This window comes from Eretmochelys imbricata, chromosome 3 (genome assembly GCF_965152235.1).
Source record: "Eretmochelys imbricata isolate rEreImb1 chromosome 3, rEreImb1.hap1, whole genome shotgun sequence".
Taxonomy (NCBI): Eukaryota; Metazoa; Chordata; order Testudines; family Cheloniidae; genus Eretmochelys; species Eretmochelys imbricata.
This window is the reverse complement of record NC_135574.1, coordinates 65,544,019-65,556,406: the sequence shown is the minus strand read 5'-3', so window position 1 is coordinate 65,556,406 and position 12,388 is coordinate 65,544,019. Positions and strand designations below refer to the sequence as shown.

The 12,388-nt window shown below is 41.4% G+C and overlaps 1 protein-coding gene across 6 annotated transcripts in view; it reads right to left on the bottom strand.

Annotated features, from left to right (window-relative positions):
- The window catches only part of CYB5R4 (cytochrome b5 reductase 4), an 83,898-nt gene that overhangs the window by 45,158 nt on the left and 26,352 nt on the right, over positions 1-12,388 (bottom strand). For 4 of the 6 annotated variants that reach the window (XM_077812764.1, XM_077812760.1, XM_077812763.1 and 1 more), the window contains 2 exons: positions 8,218-8,250; positions 6,979-7,101 (listed from right to left, as the gene is read on the bottom strand). The exons of 1 other annotated variant lie outside the window; for it this stretch is intronic. In XM_077812764.1, the coding sequence (XP_077668890.1) occupies positions 6,979-7,101; positions 8,218-8,250 (156 nt within the window). The remainder of the gene's footprint in view (positions 1-6,978; positions 7,102-8,217; positions 8,251-12,388) is intronic. One more of the 6 variants, XM_077812761.1, reaches the window with a different exon arrangement.

Sequence of the window (12,388 nt, the reverse complement as noted above, 5' to 3'; positions counted from 1 at the left end):
AGAGATGCAGAATTAGAGAATGGCAGATGAATAAGCCTTGCATCCAAATAAATCTAATAGTTTCCGGCCTCTGTCCTGATGGGTGGATTGAGGTTGATATTGGCATCCTTTTTCTTGCACCACATTAACTACTAAGGAATTTGTAGTGGGATGAGAGAAGAAATTCCATATCTTTTGCGGGAACATAATAATTTTTTGTCTGCCCGTTTTCAGGTGGGAGGGATAGATACTGGGGTCTGCCAAAACACTTTAGCAGGGGGCTTGTTAATAGGTAGGGCTATTCTGGATGAAGAAGATGTGTGCAGGATATCAAGTAATTTATGTTGCTCATCTTTCACTTTCTCCAAAAGAATCCGGATGAAGTTTGAAGTCGTCAGCAGCAGTAGAAGGTGCAGTTATGATAAGGTTATCAGGGGAAGAGGAGAAATAGTGTTGGTGGAGCTTCCTCTTCCTGTTCTTCATCCTCATCTGTTACTGGGGGAGGCTCAGTCTCTGGTGGTCAAGAAACTGATGGAGAAAGCAAAGGTGTAGGTCTCCAGCTTTGCTCCATGAGAGTCTTCCCGAACTGTGCCCTATACATGGCCCAGGGGTCCCAGTATGGCCAATGTGGAGGGAGTGGAATGTGGGATTGCATCCACGGTGGTCCATACCTGGGTTCTGGTCCAGGTATGGACTGTGAATAGTGAGGACATGCAGAGGAAGTTGTTTGCGCCTGTCTTGAGTAAGAGGGCATGATGGAGCACTTCTCTTCTCCTCATCGCTGGGAAAGGGAGGTGCCATCTTCAAAGAAGAAAAGGAAGAATGTCAAGTGTCCGGAGAGGCGGGTGGAAGTGGGGAGAAGTTGTGTCTGAGCAATGGTGACTCAGGCATGTCAGATACAAGTAGGCCTTTAGGGTATCTGAATTCCTGGGGAGGAGGAAGGTGCATGATTCAGTGCCCAAGGAGAGAGACATTCTTCTGAGCAGCCAACAGGTGGAGCTGAAGTCTTGTTCAGTGCAAAGGACTTTCTTGATGCAGAGGACTTGCTCAATGCCAATGGCTTTGTGGGTGCTGAGGTCCTGGTTAGTGCCGAAAGAGACGTCGGTGCCGGCAGTTTTGTCATTGCCATAGCTCCCAAATTGGTCTCTCTTGGTCTCCAGAGCCAAGAGACGGTGCCAAGGGCTGTAAGTCTGCCCAATTAGGCTCTTTAGACCATTGTTTCATTCCAGTACCGGAGATATTCGGACAGGCCCTGTAGCTATGTCCCCTGTCTATGGATGAGGTCAAAAGGCTTCCTGGTCGGGAAGGGCAGGAAATGAGGAAACAAAAACCTAAACTGTGAAGTAACAATTAAGGCAAAGCTAAAAACACAACACTTTTTTTTTTTTTTTTTTTTAAGATAGAGGAAAGAAGAAGAAAGTACTAAACTACATTAAAGCTAACAGGTAAGGCACTATCAAAGGAGGCAAAGGGAGAAGCAGGCTGTACTGTGGATTCTGTCCCAGACCAAAGGTGGTAGAGAAGCAACTGGGGGGTGGTCAGACTGCACAGTGCTGTATATACGTCCCACTCACAGCAAGAAGGGATAGGTGCACATGTGTGTTCCAATGCGCACTACTGATGAAGATCTCCAATCCCAGGCGCAGGGTGTGCTGCTGCACCTACAATGGAGCACCCATAAGGACATCACTCAAAAAAGAACCATCGATAACTACTTTGAGTACGGTTTTCCAACCAATTGTGCACCTACCTTATAGTAAGTTCATCTAGGCTACATACTTCCCTAGTTTGAGAAGGTCATGTGAGCTAGTATAAAAAGCCCTACACTAAAATATATCACATTTTCTACTTCCCCCTATCCTCAAGGCTTGTTACCTAACAAAGAAGGATATTATATTGGTTTGACATTTTTTCTTGACAAATCGGTTGCTAAACAAACCGATTGCTTGATTACTTGCTCCATTATCTTTCCACATGCTGAAGTTAAGCTGACTGGCCTATAATACCCTGGATTGTCCTTGTTCCCCTTTTTATAGATAGATATTTAAAATGAATATACATACAAGTAAATAGCTACTAGAAAAAAAACCAGACAAGTGCAAACAAGAGTCTCAAGTCCCACTACAGTTAAATCAACAAAATCTATATTATATATAGAGACCCTGAAAGCATAGCAGAAGCTTGCTTAAAAATTCAAACAAGTAAATGCTACAGAAACAAGCCAAAAGCAAGACAATTCTTACATATTATATGGAAATGTAAGTCAGAATTTATATGGCACTAGAAAAATTCTCCCATTAAACCCAAAGCATTTTTTAAGAAAGAAAATGTCTCCTCACTACATGATGTAATCAACAGGAAACACAAAAACAGCAAGACAATAGTTGGGAAAAAATGAGACAGCATAAACGGAAACCGCACTACCAATGTTTAGAGACCATTACCTAACCGAGTAACCTTGCATCCAAAAACAGGATCTCTCATTCAAGTTATATGATAGTATGGAAACATTTGAAGCAACATGGTCCCTTGCACTGGAACACACAAGTAACGCCATCAAAATGCATTCTGCCAATCTTAAACGAAATCCAATATGAAATATAATATCTCAAGACAATACGACTGTTTCCCAATCTGTCCATAGATTTTTTTTTATCCCTACAGTTATATCTGAAAAGAAACATTGTTTTAAATATGAATTAAGTAATTTTTCAAAAAGAGAAGAGTGTAAGCAGAGATTTGGTGGAGAGGGATGGCTGAAGGGAGCCAGTTGAGGATCCCTGAACCTTTCCCTCTTGGTTCCACTGCAAGTTAAAGATGCACAAGGGCCATGCCCACTCCCCTCCCAAACATTTCCCCTACTTATATGTGGAAAGAGGGCAGGTGGTTGTATGCCCCAAAGTGGCCTCGCAGATCAGACAACCCACCTCAGTGCAGAACTTTAAGCATATGGGTACGTTTTTGCAGAATTAGGGGTTAAGTCTCTGGCTCCATATTTCTGATCAAAGAAGCCATCTCTTTACCTGAAGATTTCTATTAGTACACAAGGTTTCTTTTTCATAGCCCCATTAAATCAAAATATGCATTATTTATATAACTGGCTACATCATATTCAGAGATTCTCCTTTACTACACTTCTGATCAAGGATATCTGTAGCCTGTCCAATTAGGAATAACCTGCCTTGAATAAACTTCATCTTCCCATCAAAGAACTACTGAACCTCTTACACAAAGTTTGCTCATTACTGTCTATGTACTTGATCACTAATTAATCTGAAAGTCTAGATTATTCAGATTTGTGTACAAACAACAATTCTCTAGGAAATTTGTTTCTCTCTCAGAAAGAAGATTTTGCATACCCACAGATAATTTTACACTCAAAGACAGGGAGACTACCCTTCATAAGGGCGAACAGAACTCCTTACACTGTAAGGAAGTACCACTTTCCCGCATTGTTATTTTAACATCATACTTTGCTCATTTAGAGGTAGTCGCAAAAGCAGGGCATTTCAGAGTAAGGGACACTACTTACTACCACCATGTAGATAGATTGAAAGGGCTATTTAGGATTAAGTCAAGGGAAGAAAAAGGGGCTCAAATTCTAGGGTTATGAGAGTCAGGGGGTTAGATCTTGAAGGTTTTTTCTGCAAACTATATCAGAGGTGTTTAGAAGCGTTCATTCTGAGACTCCTAAAATTGTTTTCAAGATTCTCTTTCCTTTCTTCCAACCCTAGAAATGGGGGAATCCCATAGACACAGCACGCTTCTTTCAAATCAATGCAATTTAAAGCCACAAAATAACCAGAAAACTCCTCACAGAAAAAAAAAAACAACAATTTTAAAGTGCAGACAGCTCTGATTAACTAAACTACCTGGCATGCATCCAATGAAGTGAGCTAATGTAGCTCACAAAAGCTTCTGCTCAAATAAATTGGTTAGTCTCTAAGGTGCCACAAGTACTCCTTTTCTTTAAACTACCTGGAATACTTGTGTCAGGGCTAATTCCCCACTCTGGCACTTTGAGTGCAGAAGCTGGGGGCCAGCAAGGATTCTAAAAATTAATACTGGCCACTCCAGGCTTGTATTTAACTCCCAAGGTTACAGCTTCTCTTTGGCTTTGGAAGGGTAGATGCTGCCACCACTCAAGCGCAGAACCCCTTTGAGAACCCAGGAAGGCTTGGGAATTCCTTTCTGTGGGGTACTCCCAAGTCCTTTCACCCCATCTTCAGGGAAGAGATGAGAAAGAGGGGGAAAAAAAGAAAAGAAATCAGCTTTCCCATTGGCTCTTTTGGCCAGGTGCCCACTCACTTCCTTTTACCTATGCATAGCAGTGAGACTTTTTAACCCTTTCCAGGCAGAGCCATTAGAGAACAGCTACCAAGAAGGATTTTATAGCTACTGGATGGCTGCATGTCCATAAAAGGGAGCTATGCATTCCCCTCCCCTCCCCATTTATCACAACTTGTGCCTTGTGTGACTTTACATATATCATGCTGGAGTCAAAAACACTTGTGTCTCAGTACATCTGTGGAATAGGTCTTTAAAAATTGTTGCAATTGTTCTGATTCAGACTGGGACCTCTGCAACCAGCCTATAGTTATCCCTTCCCCTGGTTTCATTCATAGGGTCATCTGTAAAATGACCGTGGTCTGTGAGGATATTTCTTCATTTTTTAAACATTCCATTTTATTTTAATAATGTATAGTTCAGAAATATTAAAAAGGAAGGTTAACAACTCAGGTTATATTCCAGGTAGCGGATAATTTGGTTAATCGGAGCTATCTCCACTGGTAAAATTGAGACAAGTTTTCTTGCTATGAGCACCATCTCTTATATTTATAAAATCTGATCTCAGGGAGGAACAGTCAACATATTCTGAAGCTGAACTCACTACCATCAGGAAAATGAGGTTTCACATAAGAAACATAAGCTCAGAGATACTGAATATCTCAAAAGTAGCTTTCCACTGGCTTTGTCAGACCGCATTAATATTCCAGGACACCAGGGCTCTTAATTTTGGGATAGGAAGGATCAAAGAGTAAAGCACCACATGACAAGGCAAAGAGGCTTCAAAGAGATTAATCTACCTTTGTTTAATTCATGATAACCCACCATTTTTCTGCCAAATGAAACAAGATGATCTCAAAACAAGTAACTTTTGAACAGAGGCATGCAGACGGGTCAATATGGGCCAATCAGCACACCACAAAACAGTTTAAGCATTGGCAAGACGGATTTCAAGAAAAAAAGGCAATTTGAGCCCCACCCTCAAAACACCCAGTTCCCTGGGCACAGCATCTATCCGCATGATCTCACTATCCCAAAAGAGATGTATCTGCAGTCACCACAGTTTGGAGCTGAAGGCATTTAGAAATCCATTCCTTAGCTGACAGTTACCATCAGACTACCACTACAACCAAGAGGCCCAGAGATCATCCATCACCCAAATGCAATATTCCCTGCACTGCTTATTCTACTGGGATGTCAGTGTCCACTTAGGTATTCTCAAGTAGATATGAAACAGAGGTATTATGATGAGATCCAACACTGGCAGAATGGCCCAAGCTGCTACCTGCTGGCTCTCCCATGTGCTTTCTGCAGATAAGAAAGGTCTTCGATTCTTCCCTTGGAAAGGAAGCCTTTCAGTTGAGCTCCATCTAACAGAGCTTCTACATACTCTACTCCTGGGGAATTCTGCAGGACTGCATGCCCGCAGAAAATACCTGCTCTTCCCCGAAGAAAATGGCAGGGAAAAAAAGGAAAGCCATGCGGGGGGGGGACACACAGACACGCGACCAATTTTGGGGGAGGGATTGCCCCCCCCCACCAACAGAGGCACGGGGCTACATGCCACTGCCCGCCCCCCGCCCCCCCCCCCGCTTCATTTCTACAAGTGCATAGCTGCCCAGCTGAAGGAGGCTGCATCTCAGCTCTGCTGACTCTGCAACTGAACGCCACTTCCTGGGTCCTAGTGCCAGTCGTGCTCCCCTTGTGTGTGCTGGGAGCCCTCCTGTTTTCTGTGTAACAGTGAGTGTCCATGGTGGGGCAGGAAGAGGGGTGGAATAGGGCAGGGGAAGGGGAATGTGGAAGTGAAGAGCGGGGATGGGGCAGTGGGATGAAATGGGGAAGAAAAGGAGATAGGCGAATTGCGGTGGGAAGCGGGAGCCAGGTATGCGGCATCCCCTTGGCAGCAGCTGGGGCTCCCCTGTTAAGCAGGGCCATTGAACTATCACCCTGACAAGCCCTACCCCACTAAACCTGGACCCCTTTGATGAGCCCCCCACACCCAGAGCCCCCCCCGCTGAGACCCAACCACCCTCACTCACCTGGATCCCCTACGAAGTCCCATTGCCCCTGCACATGGAACCCCACAACGAGCCCTTGTGCATCCAGATCTCCTACTGAGTCACCCGCACCCAGACTGCCCCACACAGAAACCTGTCACCCTACACCTGGATCCCCCCATTCTAAGCCCCTCCACACTTGGATCCTGCCGGGCTGAGCCAGCCCACCCACACCTGGTGCACCTGGCGCAGAGGGCAGGGCCCCAGGATGTTTCTGGAGCTGTGTCACGGTCGGGTGCAGCCTCACTGTGGAGTCCCTGTACCGGGGGAGGTGGGAGATTACCCTGACGCTCCCACCTTCAGGGTAATCTCCCACCTCAATGCAGCCAGTGACCTGTGCTTCCCTCTGCCATGCTAGAGCCACATTTATTTACTAACAAAATGTGCAGATCTGGCAGCATTTTAAAATATTGTGCACATAATTTTTATTTTTTGGCACAGAATTTCCTTAGGAGTAATACTCTCAACCAGAAAACTCTTTACATTAGGCTGAAAGCTTGACTATAAAAGACAAAGGGAGACAACACATTTCTGTTCCCCATTCCTTGGGAATCCTGTTTTGGACCAGTTGGTAAAATATGTTTGGAAAGTACTTGCCTCAAATGTGGTTGAGAAGAGAAACGCACTGTCCTGTATAACAAATGAGACTATTTACCTCTGTCTGTGCACTTGATAAATGAACTATGACTCTCGAGTGGCTGTCCCAGTTTACTCCAAGGAATATTATCTTTTTTCTTCAGGACAATCTCCACTTTTCCCACTTTTTCAGCAATGTGTACTTAAAAAAAAAAAAAGAAAAAGAATTCTGGTGAAATTTTGAAGAAAGTTATTTTATTTAGTTTCATTGTCATTAAGTTCAGCAAGGGCTAGTATCTAATAATCTCTGAAAAAAATACAAAATTACTCTGCTACACTAAAATGTCAAATCAAATGTACTTCCAGACTTCCTTGACATGTTTCAGTGTATTATTAAAAACAATAGCTTAGTATGCATGACTAATAAAGCATCTACTGTATATTTAGTAACTACATTTTGCTCTTCTGGTCAAAAAGTTAATGCTTATGATTTCAGAGTTACCAATTATTGATAAATAGTACCACCTTTTCTGTAGTGCATAAGTGACAAGCCCCTCTATTTTATGACTATTTTAATATGCAGATTAATTTCAAAAACTGATTAATCCAATCTAATGCAAAGTCCTGTATGCAAATATACTGCAGAATATGTTTCTAATCACTAAGAAATACATTTTAAAGTTGCTTCAGGGGACCAGAATAATGCTGAAATTCTGTCTTAAATATTTCCAAGGCATCTAGATGTATTCACTTTAAAACTTGAGCATCCATTGTGATGACTCAAGAAAGCGGACAGTTCAGGAAGGCAGCTGGCCCTATATGACTCTTATATAAAACACTTTTTAAAAATCCATACACACTATGTTCACTCTCCAACTACTTTACTGAATATTGGTCTAATTTTACGGAGAGTCCCTTATTATAAACGATACATGTATGCAGAAAAAATATGGAGGCTCACTCCCAGCACACCAAGATTTTCCCTGACATAATTATATTTTCTTTTGAAATACTGTTCTACAGATCTATTAAGAACTATATTCTTAATGTTAGCATGACATTAGTGTCATGCAAAATCCCTTGAAAATGATACATTAATTCCTGTGGCTTCAAATACAAAAATACTGGAAAAAATTAAGTTTTGTTTGACTGTTCAAAATAGCATGCTGTGTCAAAGCATTATTCATAGGCAAAGGTATTATTTATCTGTTGAATATGTGCTAGCCAGATGGAGAAGAGCAGAACAAAGTAGATAGACTTAAGTTTCCATGTTTTGACATTAATGGGGTAGAGAACAGGAAGGAAGGAAACACCTTACCAGTAATGTCCTCTTGAACTGCATAACTCAGCTCTAAAATGAAGAAAATGCACATCCTCTTATTTAGATATAATTGGAAATCAAATTGCCTTCTTCTATAGTTATCAGCATCTGTGACACTGACAGATCAGCCAACCTGTGTATGACCCATAACAACTTAAGAGGCATTACAATTGTATCCAGTCAATTCCCTTGTATGTGAATTTCAAAGAGATGTACTAGACTAGCAATCACTAACCTGTTAATTTATAGTAATAGAAATCCAGTGTAGATGCTAAGTGTATTTGTCTGTTTACCAATATCCTGTTAGAAGTGTAAACGTAGCCAAATTAGCTTCTACATACTCATTGCTTTTCATGTCTTAATTGCCTTACATTATGTATGTGAATAGTTCAGTTAACTTTAAGATCAAAGATGTGAGATACTGCAGGAACACATTATCTACATTGCCCTCAGTTTAACAAACTATGTTATAATGGAGGGCTGGCTAATTGCCTTATGAGAATGAGTATAACTAGTTTACTTGTAAAAAGAAAAGGAGTACTTGGTGGCACCTTAGAGTCTTACAAAATTTATTTGAGCATGCATTCAATGAAGAGAGCTGTAGCTCACGAAAGCTTAGGCTCAAATAAATTTGTTAGTCTCTAAGGTGCCACAAGTACTCCTTTTCTTTTTCCGGATACAGACTAACACGGCTGCTACTCTGAAACTTAGTTTACTTGTGTATGCATAAGAAATAGAAGATTAGCTTCAAAGCACAGGTACACAGGCAAGCTGCATTGCCTATTCTTCCTCGGGGATGGGGTGGGGGGAGGCCCTGCTGTGACGATTGCTGTGAGGAGGCTTGTCAGCCTGCTAGAGAGCTATAGAAGTGAAACCTCGGGCCTGATCCTTTCATCTCAGGCCTGCTTAAACTTTAACAGGAAAGGTCTAAGCCATAGCACCGAGATCTCCAGGGAGACTTGGATTACCCTGGAATTCTCATGGAAAAAAAGTTTAATAGACTCTACACCTTAACTACCTATTAGACTATAACCCTTTGAATTGATTTCAGAGAGACTTTTACAAATCAACAGCCTTACCATCTCTGCTATGAAACTGACCTAAGGACTTTACACTCATTTGTATGCATATTGATCTTTTAAACCATTTATAACTCTCCTCTTTCTTTTTCCTTTTAATAAATCTTAGATTTAGTTAAGGATTGCCTGACAGCGTGGTTTTTGGACAAGATCTGAGATTCACATTCACCTGAGGGTAAGTGTCTGACCCTTTGGGATTGGTAGATTAAGTATAGTGAATAGCATTTTCAGTAACCTCTCACTATATTAGACTTGGTTGTCTAGATGGGAGCCAAGGGCTGTTATGCCTAAAGGGGACTGTGTTTGGCTTCTTGCTAACTAGTGTAGTACTACAACTCTTTTGTTACTAATTTGATGAACCTAGAATAAACCATCAGTTCTGGGGCTTTTCTGCCTTATTTCTTGCAGTCTTCCCTGAGTATGGCCTTCTCAGTGTGGCCCATCCATGCACTCAATCACAGCATTATTCACTTACCGTGAAGTGATTCAAAAAAACATTTTAAGTTTTTGTTATTGCAGCTCATTCCATATAGCTTAGAACAATACAAAGAACTTTAGATGGCAAAAAGGTAAGTATTCACTGTAAATTAATATTTGTAAGGTGACAAATGTCACAATTTACTTAAACTCCAGAGTATCATGATATAAATTAACATCTTATATGGGAAATGTAGCCAGGACATCCAGAACGAAATCAATAAAGCCAGGAACAACTTCAGGAGCTTAAATACAGTCTGGAAATCATCAAAATACAACACCAAAACCAAACTTAAGTTTATCAGAGCTACGTACTTTCAACACTACTTTATAGTGCAGAATGCTGGGGAATGAGAAAGTACGTGTCCATACAGCCTTCATTCCATACAACCTGCCTCAGAAAAATCCTCCATATCTTTTAGCCCAGAACAATCTCAAACCAAGATCTATTGACACAGTGCAGCCAAGAGGATCTGAGCACCATCATTTCCAGGAGGCGTTGGAGATGTATTGGTCATGCGCTTCGGATGGAAACTGATTCCATCACCAGAGTAGCAATAAGATAGACACCTGAAGGCAAGCGAAAATGAGACCGCCTGAAAACAATATGGCTAAGAGCTGTAGAAGCCAGCCTGGATAAAAATCAATTATTTTAAGGGGGGGGGAGGAGAAGAAGGGAGGGGAATTGATATTTATTTAAATCGGATTTTTTGAGGAAAAACCCTATCTAAAGATAGTTTTTATTAAGATACATTATAGCTCAAAGATATCTCATCATGGAATAAGGATTATAAATTCTAATTCTATAGTATGAAACAATATATGAATGTAATGTTTAAGAAAAGTTTTGTAAATGAGTTTCAATACTTCATGGATTAGGGACCCAATCTTATGGTCTTCTGCATAGAAAGATTAACCTAAATAATCTATCTACCCAATGGGACTCAGTGCTCAGTCTAGAAGATACCATCAGAGATACTGATGATACTACAAGATACTGTTTAGTTTTGCAGTTCTCAAACTGTGGATTTGTCTCCAGAGATAACATGCTTGTTAACAGCAAAAATGTTTTAAAATAAACAAACATATAGAGGTGAGAAACAACAGACCTCAACCCTACTGTCCCTCTGCAAATTTGTACTCAATCCCTTACCTCTCTCTAGAAGTGCAAAGTTTCAAAAAGTTCAATGAATAGAAGATTGTTAGGGGTGGAATAGATCGGGACAAGGAGAAGACGTCTGGAGATAAATGCAAGAAGGGAGCGACAGGCAGTAGAAACAAAAGTGAAACCGTTTGAGCAGCATATTCCAGAAGGCTTGAGGTCTTTCTGCACATTACCATCACTGATTTGAGATCTATCATACCATTCTCTCACTAGAAGGGAAAATGTATAATGGCAGCAGGCCGTAAAAGAGACCCCGTTGGGGAATATTTTAATGAAGTTCCTCTACCTGTGGGTAAGACAGGCATGCATGTAAAATGCAAACAGTGCAACAAAGAAATGCAAGGCCTGGTTGCCCGCATGAAACAACATCATGAGAAGTGTTCCTTCTCAGGAGGAAACTGCGTTGAAGATTGTCATAAATATAAAGGGAAGGGTAAACCCCTTTGAAATCCCTCCTGGCCAGGGGAAAGCTCCTCTCACCTGTAAAGGGTTAAGAAGCTAAAGGTAACCTCGCTGGCACCTGACCAAAATGACCAATGAGGAGACAAGATACTTTCAAAAGCTGGGAGGAGGGAGAGAAACAAAGGGTCTGTGTCTGTCTGTCATGCTGGTTTCTGCCGGGGATAGACCAGGAATGGAGTCTTAGAACTTTTAGTAAGTAATCTAGCTAGGTATGTGTTAGATTATGATTTCTTTAAATAGCTGAGAAAAGAATTGTGCTGAATAGAATAACTATTTCTGTCTGTGTATCTTTTTTGTAACTTAAGGTTTTGCCTAGAAGGGTCCTCTATGTTTTTGAATCTAATTACCCTGTAAGATATCTACCATCCTGATTTTACAGGGGGGATTTCTTTATTTCTATTTACTTCTATTTTTATTAAAAGACTTCTTGTAAGAAAACTGAATGCTTTTTCATTGTTCTCAGCTCCAAGGGTTTCGGTCTGTGGTCACCTATGCAAATTGGTGAGGCTTTTTATCCAACATTTCCCAGGAAATGGGGGGTGCAAGTGTTGGGAGGATTGTTCATTGTTCTTAAGATCCAAGGGTCTGGGTCTGTAGTCACCTAGGCAAATTGGTGAGGCTTTTTACCAAACCTTGTCCAGGAAGTGGGGTGCAAGGTTTTGGGAAGTATTTTGGGGGGAAGACGCGTCCAAACAGCTCTTCCCCAATAACCAGTATTAGTTTGGTGGTGGTAGCGGCCAATCCAAGGACAAAGGGTGGAATATTTTGTACCTTGGGGAAGTTTTGACCTAAGCTGGTAAAGATAAGCTTAGGAGGTTTTTCATGCAGGTCCCCACATCTCTACCCTAGAGTTCAGAGTGGGGGAGGAACCTTGACAAAGATGATGAAAGGAATGTGTAGCATCTTCAGGTTGGTAAACTTTTTTATTTCATACTTCTTTCTTAAGGACTGCCTATCTGCCTTCTGGACTCTTCTTGAATTCTCA